This window comes from Oncorhynchus kisutch, unplaced genomic scaffold, assembly GCF_002021735.2.
Source record: "Oncorhynchus kisutch isolate 150728-3 unplaced genomic scaffold, Okis_V2 scaffold1723, whole genome shotgun sequence".
Taxonomy (NCBI): domain Eukaryota; kingdom Metazoa; phylum Chordata; class Actinopteri; order Salmoniformes; family Salmonidae; genus Oncorhynchus; species Oncorhynchus kisutch.
The window spans coordinates 3298-24391 of NW_022263668.1; the positions used below are offsets into that span (position 1 = coordinate 3298).

Below are 21094 nucleotides of genomic sequence, written 5' to 3' on the forward strand. Positions count from 1 at the left end.
CAAACGGATTTCCTGATTATTTCCTGTTCCTCCATTTCCGTCAACACTTGTCGTAGTTTCTGGTAATGGGCAGGCAGAACCCTCCGATATGGTAGGCGAAATGGTCTGTCATCTGTGAGTCGAATGCAATGCTCAAAGCCCTTGGCTTTGCCACAATGCAGTGCGCTCTTGGAGAACAGATCATAAGAAGTAACTGAACTAATTCCTCTCTTGATGCTTGACTGGTTTTACAGGGTTTGATGTCAATCTCTCCCAACCCTACATCAAGCAGTTTCTGCTTCAAATCCACGAAGTCGGTTGTAATGGGCTGCTTTCCTAGAGTTCCCCCTTCCATTTTGCAGGAGCCTTGGAAAACGGTGAAGTCCTCCACAGCCAGACAGGGGGACACATCAGCCAGCTTGCAATTTGTCTTTAGAGTTTGTCCGATAGGTTAGTGACTTTCATGGGCACACACCTGTCACCCCACATGGGTGTGATGACTCGACCCACCATGATATTTCATGGCATGGTGCTCCCTGGAGACATTGGCACGCTGTTGGGAAGCCTCCCCATACTAGCTGCTCTTGTTTAGCGAGGAGTGTGACAGCCTGGTTGAGTTTGACTGTCCCTATTTTTTCTGGGCATTTCTTCACTCTGCCAACATGTCAGGTTAGTCATCATGTTCAAAAAGTATTCACCTATAGATGATGGCTGCGAAGCACATTCTGATATGAGGCTCCAGTACTCGTCAGTACCCTTCATTTGATGCATAAGGTGTTTTATCAAGTTTGTACCGAGGATGAGATCATCATGCTGACCTGGGACTATGAGCACAGGGACTAAACAACTAATCCCATACACATTAAGGTCAACTTCATACATGCATTTTATTTTCCCCCCTAAACCAATGAGAATGACTGGCTCTGATAGTGGCTTCTTCTCTCTCACGTCAGACTGCATGACCAAGTTCAGTGAATGTCTCGCCTGCACTGGAGCTCTGAGCATGTCCTCCTTCTTCTCACCTTCCTTCCTAATTTGAGATGATATAGACTGTCCTATCTGATGGGCTAGTTGTGTGATAAGATTTCCAAAGTCAGGACTGGCCACCTGGTGACCAAGCTGGTGTTGATCAACGGCGATTCACAATGATCCACGTTGATCCGGGCCACGGCACCAATGTAACCGGTTCTGCACCGGTACCTTTCTGCGTTGGGTTCTGGTAAGGTGTAGGTGGAAGATAAGGCTTTGGACACAATTCAGCCAGTTGTCTCTCTTTTAATGACTGCATGGAATGGATACAAATACATTGCATTCTGTCCATGCTGGCTTTCGAGGGCTACCTGAGACATGAAACAGATAGCCTGTATGCACTGCCACCTGTCTCAAATGTATTAATTCACATTTTTCCTAAATGGGTAATAATAAAAACACTTCAACCACTTAAGTTATATTTGACACTGGGTTTTAGCCATTTTTGTTGTTGTTGATGTGACGAGATATACGAGACAAGAAATGAAAGCGCATCGTAGCAGGCAATTCAATTGTCGGGACTATTTTTTTATGCCAACTTTCTAAATGTACATTTTTTTAAACAAAAAATCGCTGGAAAAGTAATGGAATAGCTAGTGATCTCATGGAAGGAAGAAAGCAATACTGCATTTCCAGAGAATTTGAACAGGTACAGAAAGAGACTTAAGCTTGTTTGGAATTGGAACTTTCCCATTTCTTATTCATCGCTCAGAAGTGTTGTAAATTTACCATCAAATCAACTGGGATATAGGATACTATGGGGCGAGACGCACCCTGGAGTAAGGCGTGCCCTCCCCCCTGAAATTCTCACAACAACAACAAATGTCCTCTATTTCAACATTTTTGAAGTCATGCCATCAAACAATTTTGAGTTAAATGTATTGAATTATTTATCATTTAGAAAAAGTTGTATATATAATCCAATGAAGTTAGATACATTTAGTTTTTTGATATATACATGTAAGGAAGCCTTAAGATAAATCATCCATTTGTTTAGAGGGAAACATTTGGATTTTATTAGTAAAGTGGTAATATGTTAGGTTAGTATGTTGAGGGCAGGAATCCGTCTGCCACACCAATGCGGCAAGATATCTCTCTTTATTGTTGATCATTTGTATCTAGCTGTAATTTAGGCACTGACTAGCCAAGTTAGCTAGCTAGCAACCTAACTAGCAGAACGTCTGAGGTGAATTAAATGCGTGCCACCTAGTTAGCATAATATGTCTGTTATCATAGTCAGATAATCCCCCAGTTATCAGGATTAGGGGTCGGAATTAGAATAGGAGCCAGGGTTAGGATAAAAGCATATGCTAAATGGCATATGAATAGGGTTTACGGTTAGGCTAGGTTCAGAATAGGAATTAGGTTACGGGTCAGTTGACCTGGCGGAGAGGATGGGAATCCAAAACACATTGAATAAGGAAAGGCAGTTGGCAGGCATAGACTGGTTTTAACAGTTTTATGAAGCAGCACCCAGGATTATCCATCCGTATATCCCACAAGCAACCAGTCTGGCTCGAGCTGTAGGCTTCACACCCACCATGACCTCTACCCCTGCCACATCAACCTCCAACACAACTTCCGCCTGTTGTGTCAGAATCCAAATTCTTTAGGTAACATTAATAAATAAGATGTTTTATCAATTTTCATAAGTATGCTTATGTGGGGAAAGTTACTTGTGCCCCAGGGAGGGGAGAGGTTAGGCTTGTCTTCTTATGGAAATGTGTCTGTAACTATTACATGTCCCCTCTGAGGTTGTCCTTATCTTGATTTAGTGTAAAGCCTAGGAGTCTCACTGTCTTTTCTGATCTTGTCCAGGAGGGGGTGTATTTGAGATGGGAGTATCTCAAATTGACAATTGACATATGCCATTGGATGAGGTAATGTTTTGGTCCTAAGTGGTACCAAGAAGTGGATAGGAACTTTGTTTAGGAGACCAAACGGAACGATAATTTATAGCTAATGCTGTCTGGCTATGGGATACTCCTCTCTCAAGTAAAGTCTTCCTTTGTAATGTTCCTAAGATCTGTTATTTGTCATGTGAGTTGAGAGGGGTGTGTCTTCACTAGAAATGATACTAAGAATTGTTTTGTAAGCACTGAGAATTAATTTATAGACACTGAATTGATCTGAGAGTCACAGGGCTATGGTGAAGCTCATAATTAAATATGGACTTTATATAACTGACTTGCGTGTGGTTTGCTCTCATGATTTGTTAATACAGGAAATTGCCACAACACACCTCACAGGTCTCCAGTGACCTTCCTCCAAATATTGGTAAGGGAAACGTCAGCACACATTTAACTAGGCAAGTCAGTAAATAACAAACTCTTATTTCAAGTGACCGCCTACCCCTTGTCAATTTCATCTTGGGTGGGCTACTGCTGAAAATGTATAGCCAACAATAAGCAGGTTCACTTATGACAATCTTTCAAATAGCGCTACCATTGCATGAACACCTGCGGTGACTATCATTAGCAATCTAATTATGCCAAGAGAAGAAAGTGTTACAGTTCAAGAGTAATCAGGACACTGGGAAGTCCAGAACAAAGTCGCAAAACACTGAGCACTCTCATTGAGATCATCTTCTTACAACCAGATGGTCACATCTTGGCTATTTTGTGTAGATACCGGCTCCGCACTACTGGATTTAGGGTACATCTCATCAGGATCATAGCATTTTGACAACCATTAGAAACAAACACCATTGTAAAGTACTCATTTTATTGAAACATGAAGTCCTTTGACTTGAGCATATCCATACTGGGGATAGTGGAAAGTGATGCACCCTTCAGGCCACCTACAATTAGATGGCTGTAGAGACAGAAAAGACAGCCATCCCTGTAACAGGTTGAAGAATTGTTAGTAACACGCATCTCATTGCCGTTGGGGGATTTTACAGTAAAATAACCAGCACACACACCTGACAAGCAAAGTGTTCCAGACCATTACACCAACCAGTCAACTGAATACAGAACACAATGACAGATGAGTAGGTTACAGGTTCAAGTTCATTTGGCATCAAAGCTGATACAATTAAAAGCCAAGTGTAAACTATAGTCTTCAATGCCAAAATCACCAACCTTGTTCTACAGTAGGATATTTTACAAATTCACTGGGGATCCAGGTTTCAGAGTTTTCCACTATTGTGAGCGGTCCAAGAACAGAGTTTTGAACCAGGCCCTGGGGTTCTGAGAAAAAATATATAAATTACTTCAAGCTGCAGTCCCATCAGAACTCAAGAGTGATCAGCTCAAATGAATATGGAACTACAGTTTAGTCAGGCTTGAAATGAAGTGCCTCAAAATACCTGAATCCACACCCCTCTTCAACCGAGGCTTGCAACTCGAGTCACAGCACTTGCAGAGGTCACTTTGAGACGGGTCGTCCAGCAGCTCCCATCTATGAATAAAAAAAGTTGGCTGTTGCATTGGCACTAACGTCATTATGGTCGTTATGTGACCAATACTTACTCTCCAGTCTCTTTAATGTAGTGGCAAGCCTTCTTTTCTATATCAAAAACCTCAGGGTCCCATGCAACAAGCTTACAATGAATATACACCTGGGGTGAAATAAGAGAACAGTCAAGAGCTACAGTATGAAAACAACCCAGTCATACCGAGAACTTGTGGTCCACTCACTTCCTCGCCTAAGGCAAACTTGAAGGACTGCAGGTAAAGCAGAATAGCAGACGAGTGGTACCTAGGCAGGAACCTGGAGTTCCCAGTCTTCCCATCTGCAAGGCAACTGAAAATGCATTGTGCAATGAGCAGACAAACAGAACTTCCATCCAGCAAATAAGCTAACTTTAAAATGTATTCAATACTTTTCAACATTTGAGTAGGCTGTGTAGCGCTAGGCAGTCAAAAACCAAAACGTGCACCCTACATGGCCATAGCCAGGTCTGGTACACACCCCTTGTTGGTGATGATGGGGTACACCAGGCTCGCAGACTGCAGTTCTGGTGTTGTGGCCGCCACACACTCCTCCAAGAGCAGCAGCAAGGGCTGATGGTCCTTCTGATCCACTGCTGCCCAGATGGGGATGAAAGAGCCCAGGGGAAACAGGCTGCTCTTAGCCAGACCAGTAAGGTCTTCTACATTCAACAGAGAGGGGAAGGGGCGCAATGCTCATCGTACTGTACAGCCACAGGTTTCAACTAGCTTTGGGCAGTGTCCTCTGCTAGGAATTTCTTTACCAGGTAAGTTGACTGAACATATTCTTACAATAATTGATGTTGTATGAGTCACTCACCATTGAGGAGTGCCATGTGGAAAACCAATCCTCCATGACCCTCAGCACTACCATAGGCAGGGATAAGGAATGGGGGAATCCATCCCTCAGGTCTACATACAAGGGGGAATGTTTAGTTTAATAATGAAGGTGGCAAAGGCTTAGGAAGATTTGATTCCAACACCATAGCTAGAGTACACTACACCCAATAGAGCCCTAAAACTCAACTCAGTTCCACTGCATTTAAAAAAAACTTCATTCCCCTCTAATTAGGGACTGATTTAGACCTGGGACACCAGGTGTGTGCAATTAATGATAAAGTAGAACCGAAAGACAGCAGGCGCCAGACCTCTTAGGGTAAGAGTTGAGTACCCCTGGCATAGATGCTTACCTTATGTAAACACACTTAATATGGTGACTAATAGCAGCAGGTTTGGGCTTTCGGTTAGGTCTGTAAGTCAGGCTGGTTGAATAGATGTGTTTTTCTCCAGTCACCTGGGGAATAGAAGGAGAAGCATTAGTCGTCGCAGGATCCAAAATGGCATACATTGGGTCAAGAGTTAGACATTACCCGTTTCTTGATGGCACAGCCATTGAGGTTGTAGTGGAATGTCGCCATCCCTTCTCCCGTGGGAAGAACAGAAAATGTGGACGGAACACAGTGTCCAAGGAAAAGACGGGCAGCATGTTCAACCAACTCTGGACTGACCTTCCATGTCACTTTAATGGAGTGTTTCTCACAATCCACATTAAAATCTAAAAATATAAATTTGATAATGTCATCATTCACATCTCAAGAGCCAACACCACAACTTGGCTAGTCTGTTAGGCGGTCAGCATGAGATAAGTAGCCTATTCAAGTTAACATGGTATCAGCGCTACATAATCATATTATGCGTTCATTATTAGACGTACCTTCATTGGCAACGCTTGCTGCTACGACAGCCAAAAGAATTGCACATTGCCAAAGGAGAGACATGACTGAATGATCTAGGAGTGCCTACAAACTAGAAATATTTATGGACCAATTGATCCTAATCATCTTAATTCTGAACACCTGTGAAAGGTCAAGGAGCGATAATTATAGACCTAAAAACATACCAACATCATCAGTTTTGGTATTTCCTGGTCTGAAAACATCCTTGAATTTTTATGGGTTTTAAAAGTAAAAATTGTAATAGTTACATATTTTCCCCATAAAGTAGTCTGCAAAGCGGAACCTATGTCTCACAAAACACAAAATGAGGGATTTTCGGTTTACAACTGTTACTTTCACCCCTCCTGAATTTCACCAAAATCCTGAATGCATATCAATCAAAATATGGAACACAAGGGATAACAAACTCTACTGAGTCATTACTAGGCTACCCTGCCGCCCCAATCTTTGACCATTCTACACATCACTTAGATGGCTTTACATATTCATGAATATTCCTTAGAACAACAGAAGAAATAAAGAAAAACTTTTTTGAAACAGAGTTGGAAGAGACTGGGACTACTTTCCTAGTTTGGTGGCTAAGCCCTCCATAGTGAATGGTCTCTGAGCCATTGTCTCAATAAGACGACTTACAGATTTCACTACCCTGCCTGCCAGTGCGTGTTCTGACCACATCTTGCGAATCACGTGATCCCGGTCTTTGTAAGTCTTGGTCACTAGCTAAATCAGTGGGTGCAATTGAGTCAGGAATACCTGAAGGTTCTGTGTCAGGGACTACAGCTAACCTGTCATAGTCAGGAATGCTAATAGCAGTCTCATTATTGAGAGATAGCTGAGCTTGACGGTCTTGATTTGGATTGTCCCTGCAGCTGTACGCTGACTGTTCTTGCTCCATCTCATCTCTGACTGTCTCCTTTCTCTCCGAAGAGTCCTGATTTGCGGGGTCATCTACTCCACTGAGTATCCATGAACTGGTCATATCTCCAGAGCTTTCCTCTTCATCAAAGCCTGAAAGGTCCATTGACTGACCCTCATACTCTGGATCTACAGCTCCATCTGATTGAGATTCACGTGAATCATCCTTAGGTGTTTCTACCGGCAGAAAGCTGATGTCTAGAAGAAGGTTCCGATGTACCACCTTGGTGTTTCCTTTATCATCCACCACCTTATATATGTGTGTATGTAAGTTTCTGCCAATGACCGTGTACACCTTAGCTTCCCACTTGTCGGCAAGTTCTCTTTTCCCCCTTTCTCCTTTTTTAGCGAGAAGCACTCTGTCTCCTTTGTTCAGGTGAGTGCTTCTGACTTTTCTGTCATAATTTTTGGCCTGTTTCTGTTGTTCTTTAACTGTATGCCGTTGAGTGGTGCTCACTGCTTCATGGAGATGGGACTTCAGTGTTTTTACATAGCTACTATAGTCAACAAGCACAGGATCCCTCAAAACTTGCTTGAACATTATATCAACAGGGAGTCTCGGAACGCGACCTAACATGACTTGGAATGGAGCATAGCCAGTGGTTTCGTGTACAGTATCATTGTAGGCAAACGTTAGAGTTTGTATCTGCTGCGGCCATTTCTATTTAGCTTTTAGAGGGAGTGAGCGAAGCATATTACACAGAGTTCGATTGAACCTTTCCGTTCCCCCATTCCCCATGGGATGATACGCAGTTGTGTGTGACTTGGCGACACCAGAGAGCTTGAGAAGTTCTGTGATTAGCTCTCAAAATTGGCACCTTGATCCGTGTGGATCCGCTCAGCAAATCTATAAACACAAAATACCTTGTCCCATATCTTTCTGGCAACTTCCTTTGCCGTTTGATTTGAGCATGGAAAGGCGTGAGCTAACTTGATGAAGTGATCTGTCAGAACCAATACATCCACTGAGCGTAGCTTGTTGTCCTCAGCACGCCAAAAGTCGAGACATACCAACTCCATAGGAGCAGAGGTTCTGATGCTTTCCAGGGGAGGTGGAGCAGACAGCTCAGGAGACTTAGCCAGGATGCGTCTCCGACAGCATTTGACATACTCCTTCACATCATGCTCCATCTTGGGCCAGAAGAAATGCTGCCTTGCCAAATGAAGATTCCTAGCTTCCCCTTGGTGGCCAGCATGGTCATGCACACCACTCAATGCTTTCTCCTTCATATTTTTGGGCATCACACATGCTTTTGTTTGCTCAGGGGATCCTTTGTCACCCTGTAAATCCATCTTGGACCCTGATCCTCTCTCCCTGCTTGACGAGTGCAAGGGTTTGTGAATCAAATCCATCACTCTCTCGTCTTGAAGGATGTCTTTTGCAGATGACAAACAGGATAGCCTTAGAAATCGTACGATCAAGTTCTTGACACCGCTGAAGCGTAGTTGCACAGACTGCACTAACTGTACTGCTCAAGCTTCGGTCGCTACATCACACTGATCATAGACTTCACAGATTGCTTTCACTACTGCAGAGCCACAGGTTAAAGGACAGCTGTCAGACTGATTCGTAGAGATGGTCTCTGCTTGTTTTTTCACTATGTGACTCTGGACCTTCAAGCGAAACACATCTTGAATCCCATCCTCTTCTATAGCATCGTCTTCAGCAAGCAGACTGACATAGTTCTCAATGATCAGCCTGTGACTAACTAACTTGGCAAATGGGTCCCTACTGAGGGCATCAGCCACAACGTTCATTGTACCTGCTATGTGCTTCAGATCGAATGAGTAGGGCGCCAATTTGGCTACCCATCGTTGCTCGCAGGCGTCAAATTTTGGTTTTGTCATTATGTATGTCAGGGGATTATTATCAGTCCAAACTGTAAATGAATGTCCCTTGAGCCAGTGGCTAAACTTTTCAAACACACTCTTTTCACACACACAGGCCAAAAACTCAAGTCTGTGGGCAGGATATTTTTTTTGGTGAGTCACTCAATGTTTTACTGGCAAAAGCGATGGGACGTGCTCTATCTTCACCAGCAGGTATTTGAGACGGTACAGCGCCCAACCCGTCCAGGGAGGCATCAATTGACAGGATCAATGGCCTTGTTAAATCCGGATGACCAAGAACAGCACAGTTTAACAACCTCTCCTTAAGGCTGTTAAGTGAAGAATCACACCCATTAGTCCAGTCAGTAGGTTTCAACTTTCTGAAGCTACCAGCTTGCTTCTCAGGCTTCACATTCCCCATTCTCTTCTGACCTGCGGTGAGAGTGAAGAGTGGCTTGGCAATAGCAGAACAGTTTGGAATGAAATGTTGATAGTAGAATATCATTCCTAGGAAAGATTTGATCCTTCGTACTGAAGGAGTGCACCCATCTTCCTCCATTAGATCCGACTTTGTCATTTTGGATATCACATCCACCTTGGTTGGGTCCACAGCCACCCCGTCACCATTAATGACATGACCCAAAACTTTCACAGACATCCGCAAGAAATTGCATTTCTTTGGACTCAGTTTCAGGTTGTGCTGTCTCAGTCTCTGGAACACCAGCTCCAATCTATCCAAGGCTTGTCTTTCGCTTGGTGCAAACACCAAGAGGTCGTCTAGGTAACACAGCAGGCTACTGAAGTTTAGGTCTCCAAAAATGCTAAGCATCATCCTCATAAATGAAGCTGGACTATTGCATAGGCCCTGCGGCATTCAATTGTATTCATGCAGACCCAGTGGGGTAGTGAAGGCTGTATACTTTTTGTCTTCCTCACACATAGGTATGTTGTAAAAGCCTGACGTCAAGTCCATCGTACTGAAGAAGGTGTAGCCCCCTAGAGCTGCAAGACAGTCAGATTGGTGTGGAAGTGGGTGTGCATCTTTGTGTGTCCTTACATTTAGCCATCTGACATCTGTACATATACGAAGCCCACCATCTTTCTTCCACACCATTACTAGAGGGGAAGCATATTCGCAAACGGATTTCCTGATTATTTCCTGTTCCTCCATTTCCGTCAACACTTGTCGTAGTTTCTGGTAATGGGCAGGCAGAACCCTCCGATATGGTAGGCGAAATGGTCTGTCATCTGTGAGTCGAATGCAATGCTCAAAGCCCTTGGCTTTGCCACAATGCAGTGCGCTCTTGGAGAACAGATCATAAGAAGTAACTGAACTAATTCCTCTCTTGATGCTTGACTGGTTTTACAGGGTTTGATGTCAATCTCTCCCAACCCTACATCAAGCAGTTTCTGCTTCAAATCCACGAAGTCGGTTGTAATGGGCTGCTTTCCTAGAGTTCCCCCTTCCATTTTGCAGGAGCCTTGGAAAACGGTGAAGTCCTCCACAGCCAGACAGGGGGACACATCAGCCAGCTTGCAATTTGTCTTTAGAGTTTGTCCGATAGGTTAGTGACTTTCATGGGCACACACCTGTCACCCCACATGGGTGTGATGACTCGACCCACCATGATATTTCATGGCATGGTGCTCCCTGGAGACATTGGCACGCTGTTGGGAAGCCTCCCCATACTAGCTGCTCTTGTTTAGCGAGGAGTGTGACAGCCTGGTTGAGTTTGACTGTCCCTATTTTTTCTGGGCATTTCTTCACTCTGCCAACATGTCAGGTTAGTCATCATGTTCAAAAAGTATTCACCTATAGATGATGGCTGCGAAGCACATTCTGATATGAGGCTCCAGTACTCGTCAGTACCCTTCATTTGATGCATAAGGTGTTTTATCAAGTTTGTACCGAGGATGAGATCATCATGCTGACCTGGGACTATGAGCACAGGGACTAAACAACTAATCCCATACACATTAAGGTCAACTTCATACATGCATTTTATTTTCCCCCCTAAACCAATGAGAATGACTGGCTCTGATAGTGGCTTCTTCTCTCTCACGTCAGACTGCATGACCAAGTTCAGTGAATGTCTCGCCTGCACTGGAGCTCTGAGCATGTCCTCCTTCTTCTCACCTTCCTTCCTAATTTGAGATGATATAGACTGTCCTATCTGATGGGCTAGTTGTGTGATAAGATTTCCAAAGTCAGGACTGGCCACCTGGTGACCAAGCTGGTGTTGATCAACGGCGATTCACAATGATCCACGTTGATCCGGGCCACGGCACCAATGTAACCGGTTCTGCACCGGTACCTTTCTGCGTTGGGTTCTGGTAAGGTGTAGGTGGAAGATAAGGCTTTGGACACAATTCAGCCAGTTGTCTCTCTTTTAATGACTGCATGGAATGGATACAAATACATTGCATTCTGTCCATGCTGGCTTTCGAGGGCTACCTGAGACATGAAACAGATAGCCTGTATGCACTGCCACCTGTCTCAAATGTATTAATTCACATTTTTCCTAAATGGGTAATAATAAAAACACTTCAACCACTTAAGTTATATTTGACACTGGGTTTTAGCCATTTTTGTTGTTGTTGATGTGACGAGATATACGAGACAAGAAATGAAAGCGCATCGTAGCAGGCAATTCAATTGTCGGGACTATTTTTTTATGCCAACTTTCTAAATGTACATTTTTTTAAACAAAAAATCGCTGGAAAAGTAATGGAATAGCTAGTGATCTCATGGAAGGAAGAAAGCAATACTGCATTTCCAGAGAATTTGAACAGGTACAGAAAGAGACTTAAGCTTGTTTGGAATTGGAACTTTCCCATTTCTTATTCATCGCTCAGAAGTGTTGTAAATTTACCATCAAATCAACTGGGATATAGGATACTATGGGGCGAGACGCACCCTGGGGTAAGGCGTGCCCTCCCCCCTGAAATTCTCACAACAACAACAAATGTCCTCTATTTCAACATTTTTGAAGTCATGCCATCAAACAATTTTGAGTTAAATGTATTGAATTATTTATCATTTAGAAAAAGTTGTATATATAATCCAATGAAGTTAGATACATTTAGTTTTTTGATATATACATGTAAGGAAGCCTTAAGATAAATCATCCATTTGTTTAGAGGGAAACATTTGGATTTTATTAGTAAAGTGGTAATATGTTAGGTTAGTATGTTGAGGGCAGGAATCCGTCTGCCACACCAATGCGGCAAGATATCTCTCTTTATTGTTGATCATTTGTATCTAGCTGTAATTTAGGCACTGACTAGCCAAGTTAGCTAGCTAGCAACCTAACTAGCAGAACGTCTGAGGTGAATTAAATGCGTGCCACCTAGTTAGCATAATATGTCTGTTATCATAGTCAGATAATCCCCCAGTTATCAGGATTAGGGGTCGGAATTAGAATAGGAGCCAGGGTTAGGATAAAAGCATATGCTAAATGGCATATGAATAGGGTTTACGGTTAGGCTAGGTTCAGAATAGGAATTAGGTTACGGGTCAGTTGACCTGGCGGAGAGGATGGGAATCCAAAACACATTGAATAAGGAAAGGCAGTTGGCAGGCATAGACTGGTTTTAACAGTTTTATGAAGCAGCACCCAGGATTATCCATCCGTATATCCCACAAGCAACCAGTCTGGCTCGAGCTGTAGGCTTCACACCCACCATGACCTCTACCCCTGCCACATCAACCTCCAACACAACTTCCGCCTGTTGTGTCAGAATCCAAATTCTTTAGGTAACATTAATAAATAAGATGTTTTATCAATTTTCATAAGTATGCTTATGTGGGGAAAGTTACTTGTGCCCCAGGGAGGGGAGAGGTTAGGCTTGTCTTCTTATGGAAATGTGTCTGTAACTATTACATGTCCCCTCTGAGGTTGTCCTTATCTTGATTTAGTGTAAAGCCTAGGAGTCTCACTGTCTTTTCTGATCTTGTCCAGGAGGGGGTGTATTTGAGATGGGAGTATCTCAAATTGACAATTGACATATGCCATTGGATGAGGTAATGTTTTGGTCCTAAGTGGTACCAAGAAGTGGATAGGAACTTTGTTTAGGAGACCAAACGGAACGATAATTTATAGCTAATGCTGTCTGGCTATGGGATACTCCTCTCTCAAGTAAAGTCTTCCTTTGTAATGTTCCTAAGATCTGTTATTTGTCATGTGAGTTGAGAGGGGTGTGTCTTCACTAGAAATGATACTAAGAATTGTTTTGTAAGCACTGAGAATTAATTTATAGACACCGAATTGATCTGAGAGTCACAGGGCTATGGTGAAGCTCATAATTAAATATGGACTTTATATAACTGACTTGCGTGTGGTTTGCTCTCATGATTTGTTAATACAGGAAATTGCCACAACACACCTCACAGGTCTCCAGTGACCTTCCTCCAAATATTGGTAAGGGAAACGTCAGCACACATTTAACTAGGCAAGTCAGTAAATAACAAACTCTTATTTCAAGTGACCGCCTACCCCTTGTCAATTTCATCTTGGGTGGGCTACTGCTGAAAATGTATAGCCAACAATAAGCAGGTTCACTTATGACAATCTTTCAAATAGCGCTACCATTGCATGAACACCTGCGGTGACTATCATTAGCAATCTAATTATGCCAAGAGAAGAAAGTGTTACAGTTCAAGAGTAATCAGGACACTGGGAAGTCCAGAACAAAGTCGCAAAACACTGAGCACTCTCATTGAGATCATCTTCTTACAACCAGATGGTCACATCTTGGCTATTTTGTGTAGATACCGGCTCCGCACTACTGGATTTAGGGTACATCTCATCAGGATCATAGCATTTTGACAACCATTAGAAACAAACACCATTGTAAAGTACTCATTTTATTGAAACATGAAGTCCTTTGACTTGAGCATATCCATACTGGGGATAGTGGAAAGTGATGCACCCTTCAGGCCACCTACAATTAGATGGCTGTAGAGACAGAAAAGACAGCCATCCCTGTAACAGGTTGAAGAATTGTTAGTAACACGCATCTCATTGCCGTTGGGGGATTTTACAGTAAAATAACCAGCACACACACCTGACAAGCAAAGTGTTCCAGACCATTACACCAACCAGTTAACTGAATACAGAACACAATGACAGATGAGTAGGTTACAGGTTCAAGTTCATTTGGCATCAAAGCTGATACAATTAAAAGCCAAGTGTAAACTATAGTCTTCAATGCCAAAATCACCAACCTTGTTCTACAGTAGGATATTTTACAAATTCACTGGGGATCCAGGTTTCAGAGTTTTCCACTATTGTGAGCGGTCCAAGAACAGAGTTTTGAACCAGGCCCTGGGGTTCTGAGAAAAAATATATAAATTACTTCAAGCTGCAGTCCCATCAGAACTCAAGAGTGATCAGCTCAAATGAATATGGAACTACAGTTTAGTCAGGCTTGAAATGAAGTGCCTCAAAATACCTGAATCCACACCCCTCTTCAACCGAGGCTTGCAACTCGAGTCACAGCACTTGCAGAGGTCACTTTGAGACGGGTCGTCCAGCAGCTCCCATCTATGAATAAAAAAAGTTGGCTGTTGCATTGGCACTAACGTCATTATGGTCGTTATGTGACCAATACTTACTCTCCAGTCTCTTTAATGTAGTGGCAAGCCTTCTTTTCTATATCAAAAACCTCAGGGTCCCATGCAACAAGCTTACAATGAATATACACCTGGGGTGAAATAAGAGAACAGTCAAGAGCTACAGTATGAAAACAACCCAGTCATACCGAGAACTTGTGGTCCACTCACTTCCTCGCCTAAGGCAAACTTGAAGGACTGCAGGTAAAGCAGAATAGCAGACGAGTGGTACCTAGGCAGGAACCTGGAGTTCCCAGTCTTCCCATCTGCAAGGCAACTGAAAATGCATTGTGCAATGAGCAGACAAACAGAACTTCCATCCAGCAAATAAGCTAACTTTAAAATGTATTCAATACTTTTCAACATTTGAGTAGGCTGTGTAGCGCTAGGCAGTCAAAAACCAAAACGTGCACCCTACATGGCCATAGCCAGGTCTGGTACACACCCCTTGTTGGTGATGATGGGGTACACCAGGCTCGCAGACTGCAGTTCTGGTGTTGTGGCCGCCACACACTCCTCCAAGAGCAGCAGCAAGGGCTGATGGTCCTTCTGATCCACTGCTGCCCAGATGGGGATGAAAGAGCCCAGGGGAAACAGGCTGCTCTTAGCCAGACCAGTAAGGTCTTCTACATTCAACAGAGAGGGGAAGGGGCGCAATGCTCATCGTACTGTACAGCCACAGGTTTCAACTAGCTTTGGGCAGTGTCCTCTGCTAGGAATTTCTTTACCAGGTAAGTTGACTGAACATATTCTTACAATAATTGATGTTGTATGAGTCACTCACCATTGAGGAGTGCCATGTGGAAAACCAATCCTCCATGACCCTCAGCACTACCATAGGCAGGGATAAGGAATGGGGGAATCCATCCCTCAGGTCTACATACAAGGGGGAATGTTTAGTTTAATAATGAAGGTGGCAAAGGCTTAGGAAGATTTGATTCCAACACCATAGCTAGAGTACACTACACCCAATAGAGCCCTAAAACTCAACTCAGTTCCACTGCATTTAAAAAAAACTTCATTCCCCTCTAATTAGGGACTGATTTAGACCTGGGACACCAGGTGTGTGCAATTAATGATAAAGTAGAACCGAAAGACAGCAGGCGCCAGACCTCTTAGGGTAAGAGTTGAGTACCCCTGGCATAGATGCTTACCTTATGTAAACACACTTAATATGGTGACTAATAGCAGCAGGTTTGGGCTTTCGGTTAGGTCTGTAAGTCAGGCTGGTTGAATAGATGTGTTTTTCTCCAGTCACCTGGGGAATAGAAGGAGAAGCATTAGTCGTCGCAGGATCCAAAATGGCATACATTGGGTCAAGAGTTAGACATTACCCGTTTCTTGATGGCACAGCCATTGAGGTTGTAGTGGAATGTCGCCATCCCTTCTCCCGTGGGAAGAACAGAAAATGTGGACGGAACACAGTGTCCAAGGAAAAGACGGGCAGCATGTTCAACCAACTCTGGACTGACCTTCCATGTCACTTTAATGGAGTGTTTCTCACAATCCACATTAAAATCTAAAAATATAAATTTGATAATGTCATCATTCACATCTCAAGAGCCAACACCACAACTTGGCTAGTCTGTTAGGCGGTCAGCATGAGATAAGTAGCCTATTCAAGTTAACATGGTATCAGCGCTACATAATCATATTATGCGTTCATTATTAGACGTACCTTCATTGGCAACGCTTGCTGCTACGACAGCCAAAAGAATTGCACATTGCCAAAGGAGAGACATGACTGAATGATCTAGGAGTGCCTACAAACTAGAAATATTTATGGACCAATTGATCCTAATCATCTTAATTCTGAACACCTGTGAAAGGTCAAGGAGCGATAATTATAGACCTAAAAACATACCAACATCATCAGTTTTGGTATTTCCTGGTCTGAAAACATCCTTGAATTTTTATGGGTTTTAAAAGTAAAAATTGTAATAGTTACATATTTTCCCCATAAAGTAGTCTGCAAAGCGGAACCTATGTCTCACAAAACACAAAATGAGGGATTTTCAGTGAAATACATCAATTATATTTTACAACTGTTACTTTCACCCCTCCTGAATTTCACCAAAATCCTGAATGCATATCAATCAAGATATGGAACACAAGGGATAACAAACTCTACTGAGTCATTACTAGGCTACCCTGCCGCCCCAATCTTTGACCATTCTACACATCACTTAGATGGCTTTACATATCCATGAATATTCCTTAGAACAACAGAAGAAATAAAGAAAACCTTTTTTAAAAACAGAGTTGGAAGAGACTGGGACTACTTTCCTAGTTTGGTGGCTAAGCCCTCCATAGTGAATGGTCTCTGAGCCATTGTCTCAATAAGACGACTTACAGATTTCACTACCCTGCCAGTGCGTGTTCTGTCCACATCTTGCGAATCACGTGAACCCGGTCTTCGTAAGTCTTGGTCACTAGCTAAATCAGTGGGTGCAATTGAGTCAGGAATACCTGAAGGTTCTGTGTCAGGGACTACAGCTAACCTGTCATAGTCAGGAATGCTAATAGCAGTCTCATTATTGAGAGATAGCTGAGCTTGACGGTCTTGATTTGGATTGTCCCTGCAGCTGTACGCTGACTGTTCTTGCTCCATCTCATCTCTGACTGTCTCCTTTCTCTCCGAAGAGTCCTGATTTGCGGGGTCATCTACTCCACTGAGTATCCATGAACTGGTCATATCTCCAGAGCTTTCCTCTTCATCAAAGCCTGAAAGGTCCATTGACTGACCCTCATACTCTGGATCTACAGCTCCATCTGATTGAGATTCACGTGAATCATCCTTAGGTGTTTCTACCGGCAGAAAGCTGATGTCTAGAAGAAGGTTCCGATGTACCACCTTGGTGTTTCCTTTATCATCCACCACCTTATATATGTGTGTATGTAAGTTTCTGCCAATGACCGTGTACACCTTAGCTTCCCACTTGTCGGCAAGTTCTCTTTTCCCCCTTTCTCCTTTTTTAGCGAGAAGCACTCTGTCTCCTTTGTTCAGGTGAGTGCTTCTGACTTTTCTGTCATAATTTTTGGCCTGTTTCTGTTGTTCTTTAACTGTATGCCGTTGAGTGATGCTCACTGCTTCATGGAGATGGGACTTCAGTGTTTTTACATAGCTACTATAGTCAACAAGCACAGGATCCCTCAAAACTTGCTTGAACATTATATCAACAGGGAGTCTCGGAACGCGACCTAACATGACTTGGAATGGGGCATAGCCAGTGGTTTCGTGTACAGTATCATTGTAGGCAAACGTTAGAGTTTGTATCTGCTGCGGCCATTTCTATTTAGCTTTTAGAGGGAGTGAGCGAAGCATATTACACAGAGTTCGATTGAACCTTTCCGTTCCCCCATTCCCCATGGGATGATACGCAGTTGTGTGTGACTTGGCGACACCAGAGAGCTTGAGAAGTTCTGTGATTAGCTCTCAAAATTGGCACCTTGATCCGTGTGGATCCGCTCAGCAAATCTATAAACACAAAATACCTTGTCCCATATCTTTCTGGCAACTTCCTTTGCCGTTTGATTTGAGCATGGAAAGGCGTGAGCTAACTTGATGAAGTGATCTGTCAGAACCAATACATCCACTGAGCGTAGCTTGTTGTCCTCAGCACGCCAAAAGTCGAGACATACCAACTCCATAGGAGCAGAGGTTCTGATGCTTTCCAGGGGAGGTGGAGCAGACAGCTCAGGAGACTTAGCCAGGATGCGTCTCCGACAGCATTTGACATACTCCTTCACATCATGCTCCATCTTGGGCCAGAAGAAATGCTGCCTTGCCAAATGAAGATTCCTAGCTTCCCCTTGGTGGCCAGCATGGTCATGCACACCACTCAATGCTTTCTCCTTCATATTTTTGGGCATCACACATGCTTTTGTTTGCTCAGGGGATCCTTTGTCACCCTGTAAATCCATCTTGGACCCTGATCCTCTCTCCCTGCTTGACGAGTGCAAGGGTTTGTGAATCAAATCCATCACTCTCTCGTCTTGAAGGATGTCTTTTGCAGATGACAAACAGGATAGCCTTAGAAATCGTACGATCAAGTTCTTGACACCGCTGAAGCGTAGTTGCACAGACTGCACTAACTGTACTGCTCAAGCTTCGGTCGCTACATCACACTGATCATAGACTTCACAGATTGCTTTCACTACTGCAGAGCCACAGGTTAAAGGACAGCTGTCAGACTGATTCGTAGAGATGGTCTCTGCTTGTTTTTTCACTATGTGACTCTGGACCTTCAAGCGAAACACATCTTGAATCCCATCCTCTTCTATAGCATCGTCTTCAGCAAGCAGACTGACATAGTTCTCAATGATCAGCCTGTGACTAACTAACTTGGCAAATGGGTCCCTACTGAGGGCATCAGCCACAACGTTCATTGTACCTGCTATGTGCTTCAGATCGAATGAGTAGGGCGACAATTTGGCTACCCATCGTTGCTCGCAGGCGTCAAATTTTGGTTTTGTCATTATGTATGTCAGGGGATTATTATCAGTCCAAACTGTAAATGAATGTCCCTTGAGCCAGTGGCTAAACTTTTCAAACACACTCTTTTCACACACACAGGCCAAAAACTCAAGTCTGTGGGCAGGATATATTTTTTTGTGAGTCACTCAATGTTTTACTGGCAAAAGCGATGGGACGTGCTCTATCTTCACCAGCAGGTATTTGAGACGGTACAGCGCCCAACCCGTCCAGGGAGGCATCAATTGACAGGATCAATGGCCTTGTTAAATCCGGATGACCAAGAACAGCACAGTTTAACAACCTCTCCTTAAGGCTGTTAAGTGAAGAATCACACCCATTAGTCCAGTCAGTAGGTTTCAACTTTCTGAAGCTACCAGCTTGCTTCTCAGGCTTCACATTCCCCATTCTCTTCTGACCTGCGGTGAGAGTGAAGAGTGGCTTGGCAATAGCAAAACAGTTTGGAATGAAATCTTGATAGTAGAATATCATTCCTAGGAAAGATTTGATCCTTCGTACTGAAGGAGTGCACCCATCTTCCTCCATTAGATCCGACTTTGTCATTTTGGATATCACATCCACCTTGGTTGGGTCCACAGCCACCCCGTCACCATTAATGACATGACCCAAAACTTTCACAGACATCCGCAAGAAATTGCATTTCTTTGGACTCAGTTTCAGGTTGTGCTGTCTCAGTCTCTGGAACACCAGCTCCAATCTATCCAAGGCTTGTCTTTCGCTTGGTGCAAACACCAAGAGGTCGTCTAGGTAACACAGCAGGCTACTGAAGTTTAGGTCTCCAAAAATGCTAAGCATCATCCTCATAAATGAAGCTGGACTATTGCATAGGCCCTGCGGCATTCAATTGTATTCATGCAGACCCAGTGGGGTAGTGAAGGCTGTATACTTTTTGTCTTCCTCACACATAGGTATGTTGTAAAAGCCTGACGTCAAGTCCATCGTACTGAAGAAGGTGTAGCCCCCTAGAGCTGCAAGACAGTCAGATTGGTGTGGAAGTGGGTGTGCATCTTTGTGTGTCCTTACATTTAGCCATCTGACATCTGTACATATACGAAGCCCACCATCTTTATTCCACACCATTACTAGAGGGGAAGCATATTCGCAAACGGATTTCCTGATTATTTCCTGTTCCTCCATTTCCGTCAACACTTGTCGTAGTTTCTGGTAATGGGCAGGCAGAACCCTCCGATATGGTAGGCGAAATGGTCTGTCATCTGTGAGTCGAATGCAATGCTCAAAGCCCTTGGCTTTGCCACAATGCAGTACGCTCTTGGAGAACAGATCATAAGAAGTAACTGAACTAATTCCTCTCTTGATGCTTGACTGGTTTTACAGGGTTTGATGTCAATCTCTCCCAACCCTACATCAAGCAGTTTCTGCTTCAAATCCACGAAGTCGGTTGTAATGGGCTGCTTTCCTAGAGTTCCCCCTTCCATTTTGCAGGAGCCTTGGAAAACGGTGAAGTCCTCCACAGCCAGACAGGGGGACACATCAGCCAGCTTGCAATTTGTCTTTAGAGTTTGTCCGATAGGTTAGTGACTTTCATGGGCACACACCTGTCACCCCACATGGGTGTGATGACTCGACCCACCATGATATTTCATGGCATGGTGCTCCCTGGAGACATTGGCACGCTGTTGGGAAGCCTCCCCATACTAGCTGCTCTTGTTTAGCGAGGAGTGTGACAGCCTGGTTGAGTTTGACTGTCCCTATTTTTTCTGGGCATTTCTTCACTCTGCCAACATGTCAGGTTAGTCATCATGTTCAAAAAGTATTCACCTATAGATGATGGCTGCGAAGCACATTCTGATATGAGGCTCCAGTACTCGTCAGTACCCTTCATTTGATGCATAAGGTGTTTTATCAAGTTTGTACCGAGGATGAGATCATCATGCTGACCTGGGACTATGAGCACAGGGACTAAACAACTAATCCCATACACATTAAGGTCAACTTCATACATGCATTTTATTTTCCCCCCTAAACCAATGAGAATGACTGGCTCTGATAGTGGCTTCTTCTCTCTCACGTCAGACTGCATGAACAAGTTCATACCGGATAA

General features: G+C 43.6%; 2 protein-coding genes across 2 annotated transcripts; both read right to left on the reverse strand.

Moving 5' to 3' along the window:
• Positions 1 to 3711: 3711 nt before the first annotated feature.
• On the reverse strand, positions 3712 to 6292 carry LOC116367772 (uncharacterized). Its single transcript, XM_031818938.1, has 11 exons — positions 6157 to 6292; positions 5813 to 5997; positions 5633 to 5736; positions 5263 to 5354; positions 4924 to 5104; positions 4650 to 4755; positions 4482 to 4570; positions 4319 to 4410; positions 4092 to 4199; positions 3932 to 3973; positions 3712 to 3849 (listed from the first exon to the last, which is right to left on the reverse strand). Exons 1-10 carry the CDS (start codon positions 6218 to 6220, stop codon positions 3957 to 3959), a joined length of 1038 nt encoding a protein of 345 aa, XP_031674798.1. The 5' UTR covers positions 6221 to 6292; the 3' UTR covers positions 3712 to 3849; positions 3932 to 3956.
• A 7478-nt stretch (positions 6293 to 13770) lies between these two features.
• LOC116367773 (uncharacterized) lies at positions 13771 to 16351 on the reverse strand. Its single transcript, XM_031818939.1, has 11 exons — positions 16216 to 16351; positions 15872 to 16056; positions 15692 to 15795; positions 15322 to 15413; positions 14983 to 15163; positions 14709 to 14814; positions 14541 to 14629; positions 14378 to 14469; positions 14151 to 14258; positions 13991 to 14032; positions 13771 to 13908 (listed from the first exon to the last, which is right to left on the reverse strand). Exons 1-10 carry the CDS (start codon positions 16277 to 16279, stop codon positions 14016 to 14018), a joined length of 1038 nt encoding a protein of 345 aa, XP_031674799.1. The 5' UTR covers positions 16280 to 16351; the 3' UTR covers positions 13771 to 13908; positions 13991 to 14015.
• Positions 16352 to 21094: the final 4743 nt, after the last annotated feature.

Coding starts and splice junctions, on each gene's coding strand:
- LOC116367772 (XM_031818938.1), bottom strand. CDS start 6,220: ATGTCTCTCCTTTGGCAATGTGCAATTCTTTTGGCTGTCGTAGCAGCA. Junction 5,355..5,632: donor ATTAAGTGTGTTTACATAAG/GTAAGCATCTAT, acceptor CCTTGTATGTAG/ACCTGAGGGATGGATTCCCC. Junction 4,200..4,318: donor GAAGAGGGGTGTGGATTCAG/GTATTTTGAGGC, acceptor ATTTTTTCTCAG/AACCCCAGGGCCTGGTTCAA.
- LOC116367773 (XM_031818939.1), bottom strand. CDS start 16,279: ATGTCTCTCCTTTGGCAATGTGCAATTCTTTTGGCTGTCGTAGCAGCA. Junction 16,057..16,215: donor AGCAAGCGTTGCCAATGAAG/GTACGTCTAATA, acceptor TTATATTTTTAG/ATTTTAATGTGGATTGTGAG. Junction 14,630..14,708: donor AGTTTGCCTTAGGCGAGGAA/GTGAGTGGACCA, acceptor ATTTCACCCCAG/GTGTATATTCATTGTAAGCT.